At 37.6% G+C, this 27,293-nt stretch overlaps 1 protein-coding gene across 1 annotated transcript in view; it reads left to right on the forward strand.

The window, feature by feature from the left end:
- Window positions 1-1,356: 1,356 nt before the first annotated feature.
- The window catches only part of LOC140241150 (uncharacterized), a 150,071-nt gene continuing 124,134 nt past the window's right edge, over window positions 1,357-27,293 (forward strand). The window contains exons 1-2 of the mRNA XM_072320910.1: window positions 1,357-1,572; window positions 4,279-5,055. Coding sequence (XP_072177011.1) covers window positions 4,948-5,055 — 108 coding nt within the window. The 5' untranslated portion in view covers window positions 1,357-1,572; window positions 4,279-4,947. The remainder of the gene's footprint in view (window positions 1,573-4,278; window positions 5,056-27,293) is intronic.

Below are 27,293 nucleotides of genomic sequence, written 5' to 3' on the forward strand. Positions count from 1 at the left end.
GACAACATGTTGCTTCAACCTATTTGTTAAATGAATTCGTGCATAATAAGCTACGTTTAGATTATATATATATATATATATATATATATATATATATATATATTTTTTTTTTTAAATAAAACAAGTTAATGCACCAAAGGTGGATTTTAGTTCCGTTAGACTGATGTTAGTCCTGCCCAGCTGATAAGACTGAGTGTTCAATTTTTAAACCGAGATTTCATTACATGCAATGTAATGTTCATCAACAACAGGTCAGAATCTAATAATGCTATTTTTCATTCATTTCATTTCATTTATTTATTGTCCATAAAATGGAAAGTTTTTAGGATTCAAGTGGATTGCGTCAAGAGATTCCCAGAATCAAGGTCAGTCGTTTTAATAAAATTTAGCGTCTATCCTTAAGTGGTGATTACAGCGTGTGCTCAGAAGGAGATTCTATTAACCTTTCAATATTTACGGATACAATAAATGTTACCTTCTCTATCACTGAAACTGATTGAAACTAAAAATGTGCAACGCGGAAAACCTTGAGCATCGAACTACGTCATCCGATCTGTCACTTACGTAATACCCAATGAATTTACTTTTTCACATTGGTTTACATGTTCCACACTGGACACGGGTAACACAAGATAATAAAACATGAACATTTACATGCAAGTAACATATTGCCTGTATGAAACTTCTCTTTGGGAATTAATAATAATAAAAAGACTTCTTCAAAACACGCGTTTATACCGTTACCGAAATTTGAGACAAAGACACCATAAATAATTCTATGACTGCTCGACTTTGTTTTTTCTTTGAAAACGTTATGAATTGAAAGTTTTGACTGATTTTCAGCTAAAATCGAAAATAATTTGAAAAGGATTCCTAAGAATCTCCATACTTGTGTCATTACACGATAATATAACCAGACTTAATGTTACTATTATCTTCGAAATCCAAGTGCGTATAAGAGCGGGACTAATATTCCTCTTATTGCCGACATTTTGTAATATTCTTTTATTTGGCACTAGAACCAAAACAGAGAATAGAAAGTATTGATTATAGTTATTTAGACAAAATCACAAATGCTCAAATAGAATACTACATAATTGCTAAGAAATCACCGTTAATAGCGTATTTTTATGATTGGTACTTTGATTTTTAGCTCGATAAAAGTTCTTGAGCGTTGACTTCTAACTGCCGTGTCAGATATCGTAGATGGCGCTATAAAGCTTTTTTGTTCCGCGACAGCGGCCACACGCTCGACGATCGAGAAGCCGAAGAGCAACGCCGCAACTTCCAGCGCATGCAAGGCCGCAGCTGTGTGTTTGATTGGGCTGCCGATGTTAGGGTTGTACGTGTATTGCAATGCCATCCATTCATTGTGAAGTCTGCGACCATCGACAAAGCCCGTACAACTGACCAGCTGCGCATCGAGGCACCCTGCCGTTGGCTCGGGCACGATTCCGTGGGATTACGGGGGGCTCAACGGCGGCCGCCGTATATGGGCTACCTACTTGTGGATCAATACGTTGGTCAGCTGTTGTTTTCTCACTATTGGTCACCATGATAATCCAGTGACAGGTGATTTTGATGTCCTGTATGCTGGAATAATTTGATGCATGCTTTTGGATGGCAGTGTGTGAGTATTGAAACACAGGTGTACCAAAATTGTACCGATTGATTTGTGTGTGGACCGACTTTGAATGACTGTATAGCGGTAGTGACTCAATGTTTCGTTTATGTGTGGTGTTTTCAAATTTAACGTTCCCGTGAATCGTAAACACTTTGTAGCCCTTCAAAAATATACTGTACTTTCAATCCTACATTGACAAGTTCATCCAGAAATGAATAAGGTACCGGTAAACGAGTAACTATTCGCCATGAGTTCTGTTTACACATGTGTCATAAAACTAAAGGAAGAAATTGTTTGGGAATGTGAAGGTTAGGACTTTGCTTAGATTTATATCAGATGAATGAAGTTAATTAGTGAAGGAAGCCACTACTACTGTACTGCACTAAACAGTTAGTCAGCTGCTATCATGGAGCTAGTAATTCCATGATAATACCGGTAGCTCATCAACAGTTCATCTGTTATGTGTATCACCTGCTTTCTACTCTGGTTGTGTGCTTTTCAAGGTGTTTGACAATTGAGATTTACTGAGTTGCACCTCATCACATGCTATGGTAGCTACCACATCAAATCATCACATTTTATTTAGACTCTGTGTAGGCCTACTTTAATTTTATCTATTTTTTTTTTCTCATGTCACAAAGTTTGCTGGAAACTCATTCTTGCTACTTACCTTCAGGTTGCAGAGCAGACTCCAAAAGGAAGTCAATGAGGCCAACAACGCATTTGCACATTTTTTTGTCTTTTGCTTGGGGCTTCAATTCAAATGTTGCTGACTGATTCCTGTGTATTCATTATAATAATACTTATTTGTTTTCCATTTGGTTTTTCATTTACACTAATCACAAATGATAAATGATTTCAATATTTCTGCAATTTGTAACACTGCCCTCCCTGCAAAGTAATTTAGTCTAATCATATTTGGTTTGTAAACAAAAAATAAACAACAAAGAGGTACCGGGTACTGTGGTTAATGAGTAAAAAATGGTAGTCCCAGTCATGATTTGTTTTCATGCATTTAATTGTTTGTGAATATTCTTTTTGTCTTTGCTCTTTCTCATACTGTCATTAACCACTTGTTGCATTTTCAACATGTGGCATAAAGCGGCATAAAATGCCTACCAAATTCTCCACCCCCTCCCCTAAAAAAAAGAGAGAGAAAAATTTAGATATATGATCAAGCCGAGCCCAGTCAGTATGGAGTCACTGAAGCGACCACAGTCATTCTTTAAATCCAATTAGGCCATTAGTGAAACTGATATTTCCAAAGTGATTCCCAAGGGTAGAAATGATACGCTCTCTATGGCATGCCATAGGTCTGTAAAGCAGAATCTGAAAGGAAAGATGCATACCATATACAATTAATTTGTATAAATTCCTGTGCTGAAAATCCCCTTCAGTCTAACTATAATTTTTATCTAGAGATGATCCCCACTTGTTCTCTTTTTTGCCTTGTACAAATAAAAACAAAATCATAGAAAGTGATGAGGTACAGGTTTTTATTTCTAATGATGTATAAAAGTTATATCCAGTGTAGACAGAAAGATCCATCTGATGCATAGTAAAGGTTTTAACTCTTTCTGTACCAGGGGCTTTGGACAGTACATAGAATGATATTCATGGGATTTTTTTTTGTTTCAATCTGCATTCAAAGCATACAAAGGCTTCAATTTCCATATTCTGTATCAAACTTGATGGAAAGTGTCTTACTTTGGCAAAATCAACAATGACTTCCATGATGACGATATTGTGTGCGATTGAAAATTCTGCTACATCCCTGTTTGGCAGTCAGATATCAGACGGTATTAATGGGGACATTTCTTTCTACTAATAAGCATATTGGCATGAATCTAATGCTGTATGTTTCATACCAGAGAAACGATTGATACATACTGTGCTGTTTTTTGCTGGGAGGCACCCATTATAATCTTTGATGAAGGATACAGCCTTTAAGACTGGATTCTTGATTAGGGCATAAGGAGCATGCTCATTCTACCACCAGGTACCTGGAATTATCAGAGAGCTCTTTCCATATATAGCAGGGGGTAATCCTTTTGAGGAGAACTCCTCTGTAGTGGGTAATGAGTGACAAAACACGACCCCATCCTGTACCTCCAAGCCACCTGTAAATCTCGTCCCGAGGTCGGCAGATTAAAGAGTTAAAGATGATGTGCAACTTCCAGCTAGTGTGAAAGATTAAAAGGCCTCTCCAAGTCTCCTTATGGTCTGCATTGTCAATGCATCACATGTAATAAAAATTCATATGGACAAAATGGTAATTTTGAACATTTCGCAGCTACTTCGTAATATTCACACACTGCTCTCTCTGAAAAAATTGTGCTTCATTGTTATATTTCATTTTATCTGCATATTAAACATTGAACTTCATTTTGCATGGTTATCGTTAATGTCTTTGTGTTTTATATTATGTATTCAGTTCTTCATAGCATTTCAAAAGTATAGCAATGCCCTCGAAAAAGCGGGAAAAATGTTCTTTCACAAGACTTGTAGAGGAAATATGCATTAAGTATGAGTACCCGTTGGAGGCAGTACGGGTACGTTTGAGAGAATCTTCATGCAATGTACGATGAGATGCGAAGGACTGTAACTTATCCTCACCCCTGTGTCTTGTTTGTTCTTTGCACTCCCACGTTAAGGATCACGGCTGCTGAGCTGAGTACCTCCCGGCCAATCCCCGCTCTGGCTTTCGGCCGATGAGTCGTGTCGCCCCCGCGGCCCACGTGAGTCACCCTCGCGAGGTCCGGACGTGCCAGGCTCGGCTTCCTTCGCCCTGCTGTAATCTTGTCTCCCCCCCCCCCCCTCCGAAAAAAAAAAAAAGAAACTGGGAGGCCTTGTAGTCACCCTGCGAAAGTTCTGCGTGGTGCACTCACCTTTACTCCCCTTGCTGTCCCACGTATTAATGTGTGACGAGCACATCGGATATCTATCGAGTGGATAAGTATAGATCCTGGTCTTGTCATAGTGCCAAACCAGTGTACATCACACATCCGTTGAAATCCAGCATATGGCCAACAAGTTTCTGGAAAGTAATAATCAGATACGCTGCACTACATGTACGTCCATGTCGGTTGGTTGCCTTTTGGGGGATCTAAAAACGGAAAAGGAGAATCAAGGATCAGCCGGCACTGGGAATGCTGTTGAAGTCTTTGTTCTCTGTGTGAAACTAAAGTGGATGGACATTTATTCATCATCTTTTACCTGTGTGTGAGCTTTGGAAAGTCTGTGCGCAGCTCACCCGCCCTCACAGGGTTCCACTTTCTTGGCGATTTTGTTCGGAATAATCACGCAAGATTGAGTTCACAGACATGCCGTCACGACGCAACAAGTATAATCTCGTTGAGGATGCCTACGACACCCGCATTCCGCTCCATAGCGAAGAGGCGTTCCAACATGGAATACATTTCCAAGCTAAGGTGAGTTCAAATCACTTTAGTATGCACAGAATAAAGTACCATGTTGAAGTTTGTGTTACAGTACCTACAAATTCTACAATAACGGCAAAAGGCCCATTTGAAGGAGGGAAAATTTCATACTAGTGACAAGTTTGGTTAAGAAAATAATGTACGATAATGACAAAAGCACGGATATGTGATAAACATAGGTGAGAGTGATCTTTTCAACTTTAATGTATCACCTTGCCAGTGCAAATTTACCAGCACTTGTAAATTTACACTGGCAAGGCATACACTGTACATGGGCACAAATTGCGTGCAATCATAAATTATGTATGTCATATACAGTGTGTATGAAATACACAAAAACACCCATGTTTCTGCCAATTTTTGAAGTTTTACTGAGTAATTGTGAAGAGAGTTTTGCCAAGATCATGTTGTGAACTGTACTGTACTTGGTTTGTTATGTGTGTTTGCGATATCAGCTATTGAAATTTTTAAGGCAGGGCACTTTGCTACTTTTATGTCGTTTAATACATAGACTGAATAATGTACAATTTGTAGATTGCTTGTCTTGCTTGAGCCAAAATGTGATATTTGTCGTTTTCCAGAGCCCTAGTATTTGGTAGTAAAGCCTGTAATGTGCTGTTTTCAGAAAAAGTGCATGCACTATATCAGGCCTACCAGATGACATTAGACTCACTTTTTGCCTTATACATATGAAACACATAGGCCTACAATTGTAAACCATGCAGCCCTGACAGATAAAAAACAGTCATGTGATAAAACAATACCATGCCAAGGTCTTATTTGGTACATTCAATAACATTGTGTGTTTGTCCCCTCTTCTCCACTCTGTTCATGCTGTACAAGTGTGTATTTTGGTGAGGTGTTGAAAGGTCAATGAAGGTCATTGACCGCAAGGTCATGACCAGACTATAGTGATGTGTGGTGCTACTGTGTCACATTTCTCTACTTCTGACCAAGTTTTATTGGGAAATATTTCTCCAGATATTTTTCGCAGTTGGTTAGAACTTTGAAGTCAAGCTGTAACCAGGTGGTCACACAAATAGTGTGTTTGTTTTGTGACTGGGACTGATCTCTCAAATATTAGAAATCGGAGCATTACACAGAAACTTTCGGCTGATGATGTGTTAATGCACTTTGAAATACATCATGTTAGCAGTGTGAATAAAGCAATCATGAGTATGAAACATTGAGAGAAAGGGCATTTTTAATGCAGCTTGAAAAGAATCAGGAGATTAATACACAGGTAGGTAGATTGATAGATCTAGGGAAAGAAAAAGAGAGAGATATCTAAAAGAAAAAAAGGTGCATGTCCATTGTACACATAAGATGGGAGGAGAGCTTTTCATGTACATCAACCAACAGTTGTAGTTGAAAGCTCTAAATTTGGGAGAAATAAAAACTACAGCACTCATGGAAGAAGAAACATCTGAAGGCATTATATAGGAGACAAGATCAGCTGGCTCATTATGTCTTCCCTTGATTACTTTCCTTCCTGTGACTACTATTTCCTGCACTGTCATTCGAGTTTCCTTCTGTGTGACAACAGACAGACAGACAGACAGACAAGACAGACAGACAGACAACACTCAGCCTCACTCTGTGGAGTATCGCTGAATTGTGAAGTAGGCCTACATTGTATGGCTGCATTTTTCCAACATCTATTGATGTCGAGCTTGTACTTGTACTGGTCTGCAGAGAGGTGTAAAAAATACTGCATTTTAAATATAGTGGAGCTAACATCCTAAAACCTGTTGTATTCCCCCTTGTTAGTTAATTTTTTTTACACTGTGTGTTGTTTCAAGGGCTTTATTTTTATCCATCAACAAGGGCATACAATGTGCATCATTCTAAAAAAAAAAAGAATATAATAGTTTGTGCCATGGATGCAGTGTAATTAATTTGTGATTGAGCACCCAGTGTCAGAGAAAGAAGTCAGTATTTTGTCCACTTGACAGAAAACATTAGCAATATCTCACCTTTGAGACCGATTCAAAGTGGATAATCTGTTTATTAGATGAGGAATGTGTATTCGGTGAGTTTTGAATTTCTTGAATGTCGGTGAACTCATGAGAATAAAAGCAGGAAAATGTGTGATGACACACTAAAGATAAACTCCTCAAAATGAGTTCTGCAATTAGAGTTTGATATGTTATATTTCTCTTATACCCATGTTATCTTTATTAAATATGACATCATAAGAAAGCCTGATTAATTATCTTTGAAATGACACCTCACTTGCTATGATGGGGTATTCCTAGAATGCACAGTATGACTGAGTATGAGGAAAGGTCATACAGACTGTACGTGAAATGTTGCAAAATAGAGCAAATGTGTTATGTCAAACAGTATAATTCCCATTTGCTTTGTCGTTTCAGGGAAGGAATGTGCTTGAAAAGAATGCATTGTGAGATTATCATTAGATTCCAGGCTTCATCCATGAATTAAAAACTGCAGTAATATCTGTAGATTAAAATCAAACATAAAGGTTGACCAAACAGTCATGTAATGTCTAGGAAATGGAAGTTTTTGAAAGTGCTGTCATTTCAACATTGCTTACTCTAGTGGCCTTTTTTTTTCCCATCAAAACTGTACATTATCAATAGCAGAATTGTTTCGACTTTTCACTTTTGATCTGTCCCCATACTCGGCTGTTTTGCACATTCCAAGAACACCCAATCATTGCAAGTGAGGTGTCATTTTAAAGGTAATTAAACAGGCTTTCTTATGATGTCATATTTAATGAAGATAATGCGGATATAAGACAAATATGATCTATATCAAACTTTAATTGCAGAACTTATTTTGAGGAGTTTACTTGAAGAAAATAAGTTTGTGTAAATGTTACTTTATTTGTCGATGTTTCTGTTAATGTCACAGTGAGGGATTTAGTATTTTTTTTTCAAGAAAGCTGATTTGTCCCTGTAATGCTGTACACCAGATTTGTTAAAATGTGATGCTTTAATTGCACTGAAGTGATTTACAGTGTACAGCTGTAGCTATTGCTTTTACTTTGCATATTTTAAAGCTGACTGTAGACCAAATTATATCCGTTAATTTTGAATTAGCTGTGAACTCACAACATATTGTATCCCTAAGTATAACGTAATTTACAGGTGTATTGGAGTGATTAGTCCAGTTTCTTTTCAAAAGATGTGTGTCAAAAGTGAAGGATTTCACAGGCATGAAACAAGGACAACACAAAATATTCAGATTAGAGCTCGTAGGTGCTTTTAGAAGATAAAAAATCCTGAGAAAATGAAGGAAGATAGGGGATTATCCTTGGAATTCTGCCTGCGGAATTCCTGACATGAATGTAGACTGGTCTTCTCCTCCGAGCACTGATCAAATTACGAGGCATCATCGCGTCTTTCCGCCGCACTCCGTACACTGCTGCCGTGCATACGAGAGTCACATTATGTAGGCTGCGGAGTTCATCATGCGTGACATCGGCATCGTCGGAACAGCCTTGTTAATTTCCAAACTTGTGTCCCTCACCCCCCCCCCCCCCCACCTTGGTCTCTTGACTCCATGGTGATATAGTGTACTCCCATTAGAACGAACATGGTTGTAATGAAATTCTGCGTACAACGAAGTAAAAAGTCAGGACCGGACATTATACACTCTATATTTTCCTAGTTTATTTGTTCCTTTACAAAAGTACAGCGAGATTTTTACCTGTAACAGAAGAAAACCGCTGGTCTTGAGGACTTCATTATCGTGGAAATCAATTGGATTTGACAATTTTTCTGGGTCAATGTAATCATGAGTATGGGATAGAATTGGGTTGTCCGTCACGCCCCCATCCACTGAAGAGGTGTTGGATGGGGACAAAATATAAAACCTTCCTGTATTTAAAATGAAAAAAGCCAGAGCAATTCTTTCTAAAAATCCTGACAAAGAATATAACATTAATTTCATGCAGACTCTCCGGAGTAGATGTGCTTCAGTTTGGAAGAGAGTCTGACAGATAAGGTCTTCAGTATTTCCTTCTTCTTTCCTCTTCCCCCCCCCCCCCCAACAAGACTGGCAAAGTCCACCATCTAGCAAAGATGGAGCCACAATTTGTTTGGTTCCGTAGCAAAGGCTGCACCATGTTATAACTATTTATGTACAAAAATGTCAAAGACATGACCTCAGAAGATTGTTAATTCCTAACAACAGTCTGATGTGATACTTTAAAACACCGTGTATTGCATTACAGGTACCCAAAAATGTTATAAGGCTTGATGAATGACAATACATTTTGTAGCATTATCCAGTGGAAGACTATAATAAAATCTGAATCTGAAATATACTCAGGCAGGTAGTGTCTATGGGAAACAAGTATTTATACAACTACATGTACATGTATAATCAGCTCATCCTCAGTGGGTTTTAAGACTAGTGACATTGTGACAAGACAATATTTTGCCAATTTGTAGTTCTTTTTATTGATTTTGTGGTAGAGGAAGTATTGAGATTCAGACAAGGAAAATTGTTCTTTCAAAAATTCACAATTCTGCCATATCATGATGAGCAGTACCTTGTACCACCAATCCCATAGGTTCATCAGCATTGCTGCTTTTTGGTACAGGTACAAGATGGTCAATTTGTGTGGTGTAGCCTACTGTACGAGCTGAAATTTTCGCGGTGGTTTTATTTTCCCGAATTTCGCGAATCGCCTTTGAACCGCGAAAATAACAACACGCGAAAAAAAGCTACGTGCAAACAGATAAGCACAGTTAGACCTCGCAACCGCGAAATTAACAACACGTGAAAATGTTCTCCTAGTAGCAATTCGCGAAAATATCTGTACGCGAAAATTTCAGCTCGTACAGTAATTTATTTCATACCAGTACTCCCTTATGTATGTATGCTATAACGTCACAGGTGCACACAGTATTCTGTTGCAGGATATTGGAGTTCTCATGTAGCAGCGCAACACAAGATGACTACACTGTATGTACACTGGTATACTTGTGCATGAAATGGCTGATCAGAAATATAAAAAATAAAAGTTACCTAGGCTCCTTCAGGGGTGAATCTGCCAAGGCCAAGTACTATTGTAGTTCCCATCTGGGGAATCCAGTAGGTTAATAAACATAACCCCCAAATCACATTTTGGCAGATGCGACCTTGACTCAAAGATGCCTTCATATTGCTGAGTTGATCGTCGCAGACGTTTTTCATCTGTCTGGCAATGTAGAAACATTTTACACCACGTAAATTTCTCATTTGCAGACGTCCCAAGTAGAAATGAGCATGATCCTCATGAGGGTATTATCATTCAATACTATCTTTTTTGTTGTTGTTGTTGGCATCCGAAAGCAAATTCGAATCGCGTGCCTGTAATTACGTCTGGCAGATATAGTGGTGTAGAGGTGTTTCCCAAAGCAAGTCATGCTCGAAGATGAGCGAGTGTTTGTTGTCTATGTGAGTTTACTTTTAAAACCTGTTCTGTGAGGCAATACAAATTAGAGCTTTTACTCTCCAAACTCTGCACTCTCTGAAACACACATGTAGCGAATGCGTGACTACTTGCACATTAGTGCCTGCCAAGACTAGCGTGTGTGATTGACAGGATGTGAAGCTGTTCCAGGGGATGTCGTTTGCGGTTTGAGGTCGGAGTGGATAGTCGCAAGTCCTCTACACGTGATTGTTAAACATACTGTATCTCCCAAAGGCGATCATAAATGAAATCTCTTTTGCTGTCTGAAAACCCTGAACATGAGGAATCTGCTCCCAGTATCAGAGGTACAGTACTGTTGGTAAAGAACAATTTGATACGACGAATGGTAATGATGCCCAGATGGTTCATGCTGTGTAATATCACAGAGCAATGATGTTGATTTAGGCCAGAAAGGTGAGGAATATGAGGTACATGTAGGTATATTACAGGTGGCAGAGGTGGTAGATCAAGTTCACCTGTTGTGAACTTATTGACTTACATGTATATCTCATGGGGTCTAGGACAATTACCCCCTGGGCAATTACCCCCCCCCCCCACAAGAAAGATGAAGATGAAATGTTTCTTGGTTTGATAGATTAATTGCATTCTGTCATTCAGATTTATGCAGAAAATCAAAAGAAGATCTACCAGTGTTAAATGTAACACTTGTTCCTACTATTCACAGCATGTACCTTTTACATAATGACACACACAAAAAAAAGGGATAAAATCATTACTTTCAATGTCGAGTCATCATGAGATAGAAGGCATCATCTGTTAATGAATATTCAAACATCATAAATGAATATTTTAATATGCAAGTGGAATTAACTTTAGTTTATGATGTGAAGAGACTCCATGCTGCTATAAAAAAAAGGTATATTTTCTACCTGATCAAAAATCATTCTTTATGCTTATAAAGCTGAAGCAATTTAGAGCAGTTGTTGATTGGCTGGGGGTTGTAGGGAAATATCTTGGGATCTTCGTGAAATGGATGATGGCAGATTGCAATGTTTTATTGCCACCACTTGCTCACACTGGCACTGTGCCCTCATTTTCTCCATTGTGGTGTGTGATCACATGGCATGATTTATTTTGCACCTGATTTCATACAACAAATAATGCACAATGTGCCTGTCGTTTTGTGCTGCACAATGTGCGTGGCTGTTAATGCTCATCATGGTAGGATTATAAATGTGACACAAAGAAAACAAAGAAAAATTTTAAGAATTGCTCTTGTAGTTGCTCTTGTAGTATTCCATTTCCCTCCATTATACATTAGCTGAACCTGCCATTGTAAGATTTAACTTGGCAACTTGTTTGTGTGAGAAATAAAACTTTATAAATCAGAGTACAAGTTTGTACACCCTGGGTCCCTAGTATTACTTGAAACAAAGTATGCTTTGATGTTTCAAAGCACTTTTAGCTTCTGTAGTTCTCTTTGGAGCATGGCTACCACGACTTCTCAACTTCAAATACAAAGAATATTGTACTTTATTCATCTTCATAATGATATAAAAGGTAATTGCATCACTAAATTAAAGGTCATCTATGATATGTATAGAAATTTATACTTTCAAATGCTTCAATTAATGCTTGACAGCTGTAGGTCCTCTCTACAGTTATGCATTAAGTCTTTGCTTGGTATTGCATCATTAATCCACACGTAATCCAATGAATTAACTGTTCACTTGGTACTGCAAGAGTTAAACTAGCTGTTTTCTGTGTATTCTCGTCACTGTCCACTGCTTTCCTTTTAATGATGTATACTTTTATCACTCAGTTCCCACTCACCTTCCCCCTTCATCTTACTTCTAATCGGGGATGATAGGCTTTTAATTGGCATTCAGCGAGTTCCTGATCATTCGCTGGAAACTGTCAACGAGTTGATTGCCTTCCAAGGCTTAAATTGCTTAGCTCATCCACCGAAAGGCCAGGACATTCAATAAAACCTCAGCATCCTTTTGAATACTGTGTGTAGTCGTATTTGAAATGCATAAAAAAAACAACAACAACAACAATAAAGTGCAGAAGAAACCGTGCTTTAAAAGAAAGTTGCAGTGGTGTGTGCTTCTTCTAGATTTGCAGATTTTTTATTTTTTATTTTTTTTTCAAATGGGTTTATTCACTGTTAATAAAGGTTTTCAAAGCAGTAACCAGACTTTTCTGATCAGAATCTTGAGATATCTGTGAGAAAATTTTGGTGAAATGTCAAGAAGTGTGGTCTTGACCTAACTAATACGATGCACAGTATGAAATGTTTGAGCTGTACACAGACACTTTGAGGAATGTACAGTTGTACAAGAAACTTATAGTTTTTTTGTTCTTTTGTTTTTTAAGCTGTTAAGTTTTTAACATTAGCATATGAATAAACAGGATAATTTTGTATGATGAAAACAGTGTGAAAAAGACGACAGTGCTCATGAAACATGTTTACAGAACGTCAACACCTCTCTCACCCAATGTGTTGAGAATAATCATCAGCCGATCAGGGACACATTACGAAAAATCTCTAATCACTTTGCTGTGGACCTCCATCTCAAAATGCAGTTGGTGTTGTATCGAAACTCTTCAGTACTGTAAGTAGAGGCAGGGTTAAAAGTGACCATCAAGTAGGGATTTCATGAAAGATTCAGAAATATGCAGTCATTGTAGGATATGTATACAGGTGGCCCCCTCACTGTCAGTGTTTCATTATCTGCGGGGACAAGCCTCGTCCCGAAATCTAGGAATCCCCACACTCCACTTCTCGCAAACATCAGAGAGGAAAGAGGCTTTAGAGATTTCTGAACATTTCTGATGACCGCTAATTTGGGTTTTAGGAGGATTTACTGGAGAGCGCTCAGCTAGGACTAAACACCCCCTTCTGAAAAGGAAAGCTAAGGAGATTTTAGTGGATCCCGAGCACTTCGAATCGCATGTCACCTTGGCTGTGTCATTTTGCATCCCACCTGCGCATTTTAAAGAGGATGATTGGTACCCAAGAACTCTTTGTGGCCTTATAAGACTCCATCACAATTTTTTTTCCACAGCAAACTATGTAGTTCACCTGGGACAATCATAAACTTGAGAGCAGACAAGTTGAAAAGTCAGTGTGGAGAATGTCTTTGTCATAGAAATGTAAGTATTGATAATATGAAAGAAAAAAATCTTGTCAAATTAGAAGAATGTCTTGAGGAAAACACCATAAGATCATTTCAAAGTTACAAAATTTTACTTTGTTTGTTTTAGAAGTAAATCAATTGATATGATACAATGTAGACAGCATTGCCACTGAACTACATTTGATTTCTTTAAACATTGTTTCAGAGGATGTGAAAAGATGTGACCAACAAAATGGCTTTACATACAGATCCATGTTTGTCCGTATTGAAGTTCATACTGTTAAAAAAAGCAAAATTGTACATGTTCAAGTGTTCTTGCAGATCTGTTTGTTATCGGAAACAGGGAGATGTCGACTCTGCTATTTACTGCATAAAAGCAGTTTATGAACAGACCATAATGAGTTAAAGATCCCTTCCAAATCAAGACATCCATTTTATAGATCATTTTGTTAGACTTTATTTCAGACTAAGGGAGTGTTAGATTTTAATAGATCATGCATCTAATGAAAGGCACACACATGGTGTCAGAAATGTTTCTCACGCTTTAATAATGAGGGAAGATAATATCGTCCCATCTGGGTTCTTTTAGCAGACAATTTGCATTATCCACAGCCAACCGCACACCCTCCTTCTATTGAGGTGGGCTACCCGCAACTGTTTGACTACCACCCCTCATTACGAGCAGAACTTGGCAGTCAGCGTGACCATGTGCATTCTCCCATGGGGTTAGGTCAAGGTTGAATGTAATCTCCCCCCTTAAAGGGAAAGATCCCCCCTTACTCTTCCGTCTCGATGGTAACAGATTGCACTTGCTTGATACAACCTGCATACACTGTATATGTACCTCAGCTCTGTGTTTACCTTCCAAGACTGGTTAGCAGGCATGGCTATAGGGTAATTTATGTGGCTACATCAATATGCTTGATTAGGTTTTGAATTCATTCTTAAACTTGCTTAGAAAAGGCAGTAATATATGCCACCTATAAACTGTCTTGTTGGTTTGTACATCAGATTATCATAAAACCATATATTCCTTGTCAAATTTCAGCAACAAAACCCCTCAAAGTCATTAATTGCTACTTTGGTACAACTCCAGAAAAAATGGATAGAATGGATATTATTCCTTAATGGACAAGTTCACCTTCATAAACATAAGGATTAAGAGAATGCAGCAATATTAGTAGAACACATCAGTGAAAGTTTGAGGAAAATTGGACAATTGATGCGAAAGTTACGAATTTTTAAAATTTTTGTGTTGGAACCGCTGGATGAGGAGACTACTAAGGCTCGTGATGTCATATGAGTACAACAGTATAAAGAAAATGTAAAGAAAATTCAACATATTTTCACTTTTTTCGCATAATAAAAGATCACTTGACTTGCCTCTTTCTAAAGGCGATGGGAATAATATTACCCATAACATTATGTCAGTAACGAGTCCAGGGAATGTGTACTTTTTTCAAAAGATGAAATTTTGTGAAATTCTCTTTATATTTTCCTTATATTATTGTACGCATGTGACATCATACACTGCAGTAGTCTTCTCATCCAGCGGTGACTGAACAAAAACTTCAAAAATTCATAACTTTTGAACGCATTGTCCGATTTTCCTCAAACTTTCAATGGTGTGTTCTACTAATATTGCTACATTCTCTCAATCCTTATGTTAATGAAGGTGAACTTGTCCTTTAATCAATTCATGCCAAAAAAAAAAAAAAATGAATTCAGTAAAAGGACAAGTCCACGTTCATAGACATGTGGATTGAGTGAATGCTACAATAGTGGAACACATCAATGAAAATTTGGGGAATATCGGACAATCCGTTCAAAAATTACGAATTCTTAAAGTATCTGCAGAGTCACTGCTGGATGAGAAGACTACTACAGTGTATGATGTCATATGCATACAACAACATAAAGAAAATAAAAAGAGAATTTCACAAAACTTCACTTTTTGAATAAAGTGCACATTTCTTTGATTTGTTACTGACATAATAGTTAAGGGTAATATTATTCCCCTTGCCTTCTGAAAGAGAGAAGTCAAGTGTTCTTTTGTTATGCGAGAAAAGTGAAAATATGTTGAATTTTCTTTATTCTTTCTTTATATCGTTGTACACATCGTTGTACACATCGTACATCACAAGCTATAGTAGTCTTCTCATCCAGCCTTGACTGAGCAGAAACTTCAAAAATTCATAACTTTTGAACAGATTGTCTGATTTTCCTAAAACTCTCACTGATGTGTTCTACTAATATTGCTGAATTCACTCAACCCACATATCTATGAAGGTGAACTTGTCCTTTAAGAGATATGGCAAAAGATTTATGTGCAAGCAATTTGAAAAATTGTAAGGATGTGACATCATGACATTGTGAAATTTGAATATGAGATTGTAATTGATTTCTGTCTTTTCATGGAGAAGTTGTGAAACATTGAATTAAAAGAACTCTTATTGTCAGCTTTCAATGAAGTGAACTTGAACATAGCATATATTCTCACTTTAAATAAAAATGTCTGCCAGATTTCAAAGGCAATCAGATTTTTATGGTCTATGTGTATGGCCATAAATGCTTTATTGTTCTATTTATAGTTGTAGCTATTGTCACTTTAAAGATCTCACTACCTTGATGCAACTTTTGCGTCATCATATATGTATATGAATTATGGTTGCATCTACAACATGTAGACTTCTTCTTCAAGCATATGGCACAATGGGCCTGATTGATACCGTTAGCGGACTATTTTGTATCTATAGGCTGATCCACAACTGTGCTCACTGTGCGTGAGTGCATTGCTGCAAATCGCATACATTGGATTACCAAGAGAAAGAGGTACACGGTGTATGTAGGCCTACAAGTATTGTATCTTCAGGATCTGCAGCCTAGTACTTTAGGGCCCTCAAAGCTTTAGGACTCATTGTGTCATCTAAGCCTTTAAGCGATGGTTTAGTTTTGGTTGAGATGGGGGAATTTAGATTTTAACTTTTTGCGAGATAATTAGAAACCCCTCATATGAAATTGAAAGCACATACAATTTTAAAAGGAATTTAAAGTTTATTTGATCAAAATCGATTATGAAATGGCTGAGATGTAAAAAAACAACAACACAAAAACAAAGTAAAACAAAGTGGTCCTAATTAAAGGTGGGTCCCACTCCAATGGATATTGATTGTAAATAGGTTGTACACATAAAGGTAGGCAAATATCTGTGCACTAATTGTTGTATATTTGTTTCATAGTTTACCTCAGAAATGCAACACCCTCTAGAGGGTGAAGAATTACACATCTTAGCAATATCATTATAGCCATCCTATTCTTGGTAGCAATGCTAAAATTGTTCCATATTGTGTGTAACCAGCTTTCAGAGATTGTACATGACCTCACTGTACTGAAACCTTTTGCAGAGAGTCCTGAAAAGGGGGTTAAAAGTTCTTTTAATAATACTGCAAGCACTCAGATTTTTGATAATTGCCCATTTCCTGCACTCAGCATCTGACTTACCGCAGCAGTAATCTGATGATTACAAAATCTGTTTTTATCCCAAATCCGCTTTGACAGAGAGAAATGTCTTCGGAAAAAAACAAAAAACCCTCACCTCGTCAAGATTTGAACATTTCTTGCCTCACTCTCCCATACTGAGTTGTACAGGTGACTTCCATTATAACAAAGCCCTCAGGACTGGCAGTTTGCTTTCATTTCATATTGAAATTTTATTCTAACTGAATTAAACTTTTATACCATAGACTTTAAATGATAATAATTTTGGGACGTGAGTTTGTACCTCGTTGTTAATGTCGGTATGACCTGTTTGCTGAAATGTTGGTGCCCTGTAATTTCCTGGAGTCAATGTGTGCATGTTGGATGAAATCAATCTACAACATGTACATACATGTATAATCTCATAAATCTGCAATAGCTCTTAGTAAAAAGGAAAGGTGAAGAACTGTGAATTGAGTATTTCGCCATTCTCACAAATTATGGGTTTTTGGATTTTGCCTAGTGAAAAACTTGATTTTTATTCACTGCCGTTCACACATGGTAAAAAAAAAAAGCAACTTCACTGCAAGCAAGGAATGTTTAGCCCATTCCATCCTGAATTCTAAAATCCCCATAGACTTGAAACACAGGCCACCAGGTTCTAGTAGGGAATGGGTTAATCTCTGAACTGGGCAAGTGTAAGCAATGACCAGAGCATGATCCTAGGCACCCCACCCCAGGCTTAGTATCACAAATTGGAAAATGGGATTAGAAAGAATCAAATTTCATTTGGGTGCCTTTCACAGACACTGCAAAAGGCTGATTTTTCCCTGTGGTTTCCAAAAGAAATATACTGTATATGCCATATATTTCGCGAGTCAAAATTTTTGTGAATCGCGAATTCCCAACGATTTTGGGAGTGGTTAAATTTGCGATTGTGGAGTCCTGTACTGAACGCAGAAGTGCACACACGTACAGTACGTCACATTCACATCGGGATCAGCGTCAATATTTTCGCGTGTATTTAATTTCGCGAATAGCACCTAACTTGCGAAATTCGCAAAAATAAAAACCTCGCGAAATATTCGGCATGTATACAGTACATATATATAGAAGAACTAATTTTTTCATTGACCATTGTGTATGGAATGTGATTTGTAAGTACATAGAATGTACTGTAGGTGTAATTTTTTCTTTTCTCTCCCACACTCACAAATTATCAATTTTTGCATCATGTTTTAATGTTCTATTTTGGAAAACCATTATTTTCAATTTGCATGTGTGAATAGACTTATTGTCTCTTCTTATGTTAGATGTGATTAAGACTTCTGACAACCAATATTGATTTATCTTGTCTTGTGAAGAATGTGGACAAAAAAAAATGCAGATGTGTTATCTATAGATATTTACATTGTACAGGCATATTCAAGAAAGTCTGCTAGATTTCCTTAGAGGGATGTTGTAGTTTTACATGTAGTTGAGATTGGGTTTCTGGTTTTTAACTTGTTTTGTGAAATAGTGAGAAACCTCTTCATTATTTATGAAATATGGAAGAGCACTCAATTCTCAGAGGAATTCAAAGTTTATTTGATCAATATTGGTTTTGAAATGGCTGAGATATCCAGAAACAGAAGTAATGAAAAAGATGGGATCTACCTTAGAAATTACAGTGTATTACATGTGTGACCACTTCATTGTACTTTGTTTTTTATTATCTCATCCATTCCAAAATTGATTTTCATTAAATAAACCTTGAATTCCTCTTAGAATTGTATGCTCTTTTATATTTCACAAATGGTTTTTCCATTATCTTGCAGAAAGTTAAAATTTGTACCCCCACCTAAACCAAAACAATACCATCCCTTTAAATTTGCCCCAGACCAGGAAATAGTTCGCCAGAGAAAGAATCTTGTTCATGTAAGCAGTGGTGCGAACTGTTAGCAAATAATTCATCTGTGTCCATGTTTGCTCATGGCTGTAAAAAAAAAAAAAGAAATATTTTCAGTGTATGTAACCTTGATATTCGCTCCATCACCCTCAACCCAAATAAATGTGCATTTGGAAGAGGGAAAAAATGCTAATTGTTTGAATAGTTGCAAAGTCAGTTTTTTTTTCTCTAAAGTTTTTGTATTTGCCAATACTAAGTGAGTCAAAATGACTCATAGAATGTAAGAGTATTCTATTGAGGACATGTGTGATTCAGATGCAGCTTGTGTTGCAAATAGTAAAGGAAAAAGACAACTACTGTAGTCATTTAAAAGTTTTGTAGAAGTTTGGATATGTGCTTTGATACCTAGACAATGATGATATGAATGATTTCTCCTAGTGCAGATCAGAATTTTACCAGACTTTGGAAACCACAGCTAAGTTTGCAAAATGGTTGCTGTACATCCCCCTGGAAGTGAATTTGTAATTATGCATTGTATCTATACAGGCCTGTAAATGAACTTTGCATCAATATCAAAGTGCATGGTGGATTTTGACCAAGATGCAAAATCTGGAGGATCAGCATATTCTGATGAGCAGATTAGTGCTGCCACAAAAAAATTGCATCTATCCATCAACTGCACTGGTTGTGAAAATCTAAGAAAGATGACCATCTTAAACCAAAAAGTCTAAAGAGAGATTGCTTCTGAGGCTTTCTGGAATCTGGAATCTAGATGAATCTATCTAGATGCTTTCTGGAATCTAGATGATAATGGAAATATTTTTGTAATCCCCCTGGAAGATGGTAATGATTTCTTGGCATGGCATTTCAACCAGGAGACACAATCCAAGATGGAAACTGCTGCAAGATTCGATCTACAGATTTTGATTCATGGACATATCGATCCAATACTTTCTTGTTTTAATGTACTTTATAATGCTTGGTAATTCAGAATAGAAACATGGTTCTAAACAAGGGGAGAATAGCAGTATGGAGGCTTGCATGTGTACAGTGCTTTGCTTACATTTAACTTGCGATGAACCCCCTTTGCGTATTCTAAGAGAGACTTTGGATGAAATGCTCAGTGCTCAGGTAGAAAGGACCAGAAGAGGATCTGCCCACTGCAAGTTTGATCTGCATATTTTGATTAGAGGATTGATGTGGTCAAACTCTTATAATTAACTTCTTTTTTTTTATTTCATGGGAGGCCTTTTTTCAATCCCGGAGATTACCATCTTGGCTTGCATACAGAATGCCAGCCTTTATCATGGAAGGATGTACATTGTCATGGTGCATCTCCATGGATGCTTGCCGAGACCGCTTAATATCAACAGGTGGTGATTGAAGATCTGCAAATTGTGAGGGAGACATATGGTGAGAGATAGAAATTGAGAGAGAGAGAATATGAGTAGATGATGGAGAGGAAGTTGGAGAGGGAGAGAGAAGGGGGAGAGAGAGATGAGAGATAAAGAAAAAGGAAGGAGAGATGGAATTGAGAGCGTTTCAAGAAGAAGAAGAAGAAGAAGAGACAGAAATAGATTCAAGAGAGGAAGAGGAGAGGAAGAGGGAGAGATTGAGATGAGAGAGGAGAATAAGAAAAAAATTGACAAAGGTGCAAAGAAAGAGATAAGAGAGGAGGAAAGAGGGAGAGATAGAAAGAGAGGAAATATACTAGAGAGAAAGATAGGGAGATAGAGATGAGAGATGAAGAGAAGAAGACTGTCAAGGAGAAATAGAAAAAAGGGTAAAGGTGCAAAGAAAGAGATGAGAATAGAGGAGAGATAGAAAGAGATGAAAGATGCCAGAGAGAGATAGAGAAAGAGATGAGAGAGGAGTATAATGTATATACTTCATATCACTTAGCTGTCTCATGATGAATCCCCCTAGTTGTCGTCTGTGAAAACATGCTGGAACATATCACGGAGGAGAGATAGGTCGAGAGAAAGATATGAGGAGAGAAAGAGAAGAGAGGAGACAGGAACATGAGGGATGAGGTTGAGTGGATTACATCCCTCCAAGTCCCATCTCCTCCTCCATTTTGATGTCGCCAAGATGCGAGCAGCTCTCATCTCGTCTGCTGATGGAAATCCACCTGTAGGGTTGAGGGTAGGGGAGGGGAGGAGAGGGGTGGGGTGTCAGAAAGGATGAGTCATCGGCAGCAAGTGGCTGCTATCTTCCTCCGAATGCTTTCTCAGCACCAGGGATGGCATCTTTACTTAAAACCACTCAGGGCTGCAGTCATAAGATGGCATAGCTTTTGTATCAACGATCTTAAGCCATGAACGTGATGGGGTTAAGAGGAGCAGGCATATTTTTTTCTCTTCGGTCCAAAGGCATTTTCTTACAACATGATCTGTTGCTGGCCATTACATCAGATCACCTTTCAGACACTCTGCTTCTAGATGATACATGTTCACCACCAGTGTTTATTGCACCCTCAATGCCATAGCCTTTTATCTTCAGGCTGGTTGGCTCTCCAACCCAGGTCATCATTTTTATTTTATTTTATTTTCAATTTTGTTATTATTGCTGTGACTGTGCAGTATTCAACAAGAGTTTCATCAAAAGTGGATGTAAAGGTAAAATGTAATGGTATAAAGTAGTCAAATTTTCTATTAAAAAAAAAGAGAAAGAAAAGTCAGCTGTGGTTGGAATCTAACTTTAGTGTCGTACTTGGGGTAAAGATGCAGTACCAGTGTTTCATCAAACTTTGTAGCTTGATCAGATGTGACGGAAAATTTCACTGATTGAATGTGCAACATTCATGTATCTATTATAAATTTCTTTTCTTGTGGCGGGGGGGAGCAAATTTTGGTGAAGGTTAAGTTAACATTTAAGGTTAATTTCTGTAATTTTCGTGTTGCTACTATAATCTGTGAAAAGTTTTAGTTTAAGTTATGATATAGGAAGGAGGGAATGTGTATATTGTATTAGTACATGGTCAGGGTAGAAATGAGTCTTATGAGGGTACACTGTAACTACAAAAACATCCCAAATGCATGCATTCAGTTATTACTTATTCAATCAAGCAGGCACTCATTCCAGGCTGCCTGCCTTTCCACTGGACAATGACAATTTTTTGAGCCTACTTGTAATCAGATTGGCCCCTTTAATGGTCATGGATGCTTTTGCAGGTCTTGGCAAAATATTGACCGCCACTGGTTGTTCCCTGTCAGTGTCATGGGCAATATGATATAAATATCAATTGTGTTCTATTAAAGTAGCCCCCAGAGAGGCTCAAAGGGAGGTCTCCTTGTTGTTTGCTTGGCTATATTTTAAAATTAGCTTTCTTAATCAGGGGCAGATCCAGGAATTCGGTAAAGGGGGGGGGGGTGCAAACAATATTTCTGGTTCTACTTCCGGGGGGGGGGGGGGGGGGGGGGGGTTCATCTCATTTTTTTTTCTTTTTACTGGCAAATAAAGAGGGGGCACGCACCTGGTGTGCCCCCCTCTGTATCCGCCACTGTTAATAAAAGTTATCCGAGAAGCAGATGCACTAAACAATATTTCGTTTCATGTTGTCATGATTATGGTTATATTACATCCAATGGCAATTGGCAATTGGATAAACAAACCATGTGATCATTTAGGGATTGTTTATCTTGTTTCCCATGCTCTCAAAATATTGTCAATGCTGGGCATAGTATGAAAAAATAATGATAGAGCACTGATTCTTCTCACTTTTCTTCTTACCTCCCTGCTTTATTCATAATGTCCATTTTACACAATTGATGCTAAAACTCAAGTGACCTACTGTACATTGTACATACAGGCATCTGGTCATTTCAGACTAGTCTAAATCCACATGGAAGTGATATCGTAGGATAAGCAAGATCTGTTCAATGATGACAGTTTGGACTTAAGCAACTTGCGTTTGGGTATACGTAAGAAATTGTTTATTTATCATTCACTATAAAACCCGACTTACATGGAATATGCATGAAATTGCAATTCCTCTTGGTTTTTATTCTGCTAGCAACAGTATTTCTTGCTAAAAAGGCAAATGTAATTGTTTGCCAGTCCATGTCTGGATGATAAAGTGATGGCTAGATAACGGAGGTTGGACACTAATTTCTACCAAATAGACCTTTATGCCCCATTATGGTCTGTTGCAGGCATGTTGAGTAGCAAGATTTGAAATGTGAGGGGGCCCCCCCATGCGCAACTTAGGGGAGTTCACAAGTGTGGGTAGGAAGTGTGATCTTGGGGCCTTGTCTCTTGGACCTGTTTTGATCTGGGAAATCAATAATTTCCTTTGTCCAGGATGGGGAGAGAGTGGAAAAGGAGCGAAACGGACTATTGTGGGGCATGAAAAGGCGACAAGGTTGAGAGTGTGTTTTGGGATTGGGTGGTATTGATTTAGGTGTAATGTGACAGCTCTGAGATTAGTGGACTCTCGATCCTGTTTTTTTTTTTTTTTTTTCTTGAGACTGTGAAATGAAGAGTACTTGGAATGAACGCTCTGAACATTATTGACAATGGCTATACATGCACGAATACTTCGATCCTGGACAAAGGTGGTGAATAATTGAGGAGATGGCCCAGCAGGGTTCTAACTTACCGGCCACTAGCCTGGTAGTAAACAGCTCACCGATTAAAGGGGCATTCCAGATGATTTATACAAGTTCATATTATAAGGTACATAAATCGATAGTGCCATGTATAGATTTGTGGAATTTATTGTGGTTTTTGTGAAGATTTAAACCAGTAGTCTGAAAAATCCAAAACAGAATACAATGAACAATGATGATGACATAGGAGGCTCATGTATTCCAGTAGGCCTATGTACCTAGCAATGTCATTCCATATTTACCAAACTGGTTCACCTGTAAAAAATGTTTGCATCTATAGGCCTACTTTCTTCTTTTTTCTGCTTCTTTGAGCACCCAATCATGCATTCTTATTTGGAGCTGCTTTATCGTCATACTTGTTCATTTTGATATATTAGTATGGAGTTTAAAGACATTCTTATTCCTCATCCCAATAGCTATACAATTTGTATATTCTGAAACTCTGATTTACAAATGTTAAAAGTCTAAAGATCGTCTGGAGGTCTCCTTTGACACATTTCCTGCCAGATTCTGAAATGTCCATCGGATTTTGCACAAGACCCACCAGGTTTCTGTAAGCCATGAGTGAAACAAGCCCGTTAACCCTTCACATGCTTTGAGTGCTGTTTGACTCAGAAAACCCCATAGCATTGCACACAGTGTCCAGAGTCACTCCTACAGTAATAAATGAAGGAACAGCCATTTTTTCTGTATTCAGAGCAGTCAACATTTTGAAGGGAATTCACATGTACCACAAGTAAAGGCTGTACATATAAATATAACTTGTGTCACTGTAATGGAACAGATGGAAGAGATTACAGTATGTTTATGTGATAGGTCAGACATATATTTATGTTTGGTGGAAATTGTTATTGTCCTGTTTTTGTGGAATGCAGTGTTATGTGATGCTACTCATTGGCAGTTTTTTTTTTTTTAAATGAAATGTCAATACTGCACTATGACATTTACTTTAAAGACATATTTTCTTTTTTCCTTTTTTTGGCTCTGCTTAGGATATATACATGGGTATTCATGTCACAAAAGATACACCAAACAATACAAAGTTAGTTAATTCCTCGAAGTACATGTAGATGTAGACAAAATATTGTCTGTATTTTATTCATTTTGAATATACAACAAGTGGAGATATTTACTGTATTGATATCTTGTTCACATGATTACAGGGCCGCCCCATAAAGGTATGCCCCCTTTTTTGAAGACCTTAGGATGCTATTTCAGATTAGCTAATTTGATATTTAAACTGTTGTAACTTTGCCAACACTGCTCATAATGATGCTTGCAGTATTATACCTGGTAACCTTTCAGTATCCGAATCTACTCATACAATTGTACCTATCCTTCTCAAAGATCAGTGAACCACCTGTGGTGAGTGTGTATGTGTGTGTGTGTGTTTGTGTGTTATAATTCTGTTCACATGACTACAGGGCAGATACTGTATACCCTCTTCTTGGAGGACCATGGAGGCTGTGTTAGATTAATGAGCTAATTTGTTATATTTGTAAAAAAAAAAAGTGTGATTATTCTGTAACTTTGTGTAGTGGCATCAGCTTATGATATTTTATCCATATTGTTTGAATGATAATAAATACAAATTATTAAAAAAAAAATTATATGCCTGTCTACAGTGTGGATGTGTGGCAATGTGGATGTTTTTTGTCCACAGTGTGGTCCCTATCTTTTTTGCATCGCATCACTCTGCAACTCATCCCCCCAAAAAAAATATTACAATAGTAAATTTAAAAAGAATAAAAAAAAAATGAAAATAGAAAAAGTGAAATTAACTAGTTCCTTGTGTGTGCAAAAGTAGACTTGCAAGAAAGTATTAGGTACTGAAGGGTTAAAGAAAATGTAAGCTGTACTTGTGATGTGTAAATATGTGAGTCAGAGTGTTCCTATGCCTAGTTTACATGTATATTCCTGTACCAGGTATTACCTTAATCTTCACTTTAAGCTCCAATACTAGTGTGGGATCTGCTCTTTCCTTCAGTGACTAGAGGTTGACTCGCAAAGAAACAGCCACATTGAAGGTGCTAAAGGGTTAAAAGAATGTGGTGCTGGGATATCTCTGCTTACACTCAAAATAACTCTGTGCTTGGGGTAGTTCCTTCCTCTTAACTGTCTTTAATATGACTCAGCGAGTCTCTGAAAACACTTCAGCTACACATGTGATGCTGTTGGGTCTGTCCGCACTTCAGCCGAAATTTCCCAGTGGGCTGATAATATGTGCCGTCACGTATGTGCAGACCACCGACTCTTGAGCGGTGTCCGACGACGCGAGAAGAGCAGTGAGTGTTTCAATAAAGTTCCTGTGATGTGGCGAATTGAATTGAACCAATCTGTGGTTTAAAATGTGCTGAATTATGTGCAGGAGGCCAGTCTAATCTAAAATTCCGCAATAATTTTTACAACAGAATGAAATTTTAGAATAAAATTGAAAATCCATTTTCATCTCAATATTGTATCAAATCAGTGAAAACATAGTCATTATAGTTACATTAAAAAGATGAAAAGTTAAATGTGTTTTGAATTCTTTTCCACATTCATTGAAACAATACCTGGATGCAAACTATAGTTAAGGCTTTGTTGCCAAGTATGTAAGTCTTGCTTGTAGGAAGGGAATTAATCATACGTGACCATTGTAAGTACTGGTAAACAATGAACATGTTGCTAGTTTAGGCTTTGTTGTCAAGTATGTAAGTCCTGCTTGTAGGAAGGGAATTAATCGTACATGACCATTGTAAGTACTGGTAAACAATGAACATGTTGCACTGACCAAGCTATCAAACATCATTTGGCCCAAGGTCATCGACCTACTTGCCTACAGCTGTATATGTCCCTGAAGATTAATGAGTAATCATTATGGAGATCTGCGAACAAAAGCATTACTTTAATGTAGTTTGATTAGCATTAAAGGTAACATTTACAATATGTATGGCAAGAATTTTCTAACATTACATTTGGGTTATAATCTATGAACATCAAGTTGAATATTAACTTTAATGATTTTCAGTGATTGTAACAATTCTTGATGATCTAACCCCATTGACATTTAAAACTGGTACAGTACTGTAAGTTTTTAGAGATACATAACTTTCTTGTGGATATTAATTTCGAATAGTGTTTTTATATGAAAAAAAAAAACAATGGGAAAGTTGTTAGACAGTAACATTATTGCCTCATCTAATTTGCATATTAAAATGATTGTGACTGATATCACTGCTCTATGAAAATTTGAGAGATGTGTAATTGAAGTTTCCTTACTTTCTCATTTTTCTTGGTCCACTTGTAATAAATCTTTCACTGTCCAATGTGCTTGGCTCTGCTTATCAAAGCCAAATTGAATGTGGAGCGGATCTTCCCTTTAAAAGAATGTTGTTAATCATGATCGCTCAGTCTAAACCATGATCGGGTTCCAGGTGTGTGACTGATTAAGAAGAGTTCATGATAAAAGGGCAAAGTGGGGGCGGGGTGTAGATTGGATCGAGGGGAAGGCGGTGGATGAGAAGACGGTTTCTAATGCAGCGGATCAGAAGGCAGACCCATGGTAGAAAGGGGAAAGTCGTCCACTGTGTGTCGGCAGCCTTTACTGACATTCATGTACAACTTTTTCACCTCTTCCTTTTCATGTAATTAGATTAGGAGCTCGTTTCTGCCTGCTGTTTACAGGCATGCCTTTCTTTGCATGTGTACGTTTGTGCGCATATATGTGTGTGTGTATGTGT

The sequence above is a fragment of the Diadema setosum genome, chromosome 17 (assembly GCF_964275005.1).
Source record: "Diadema setosum chromosome 17, eeDiaSeto1, whole genome shotgun sequence".
Taxonomy (NCBI): domain Eukaryota; kingdom Metazoa; phylum Echinodermata; class Echinoidea; order Diadematoida; family Diadematidae; genus Diadema; species Diadema setosum.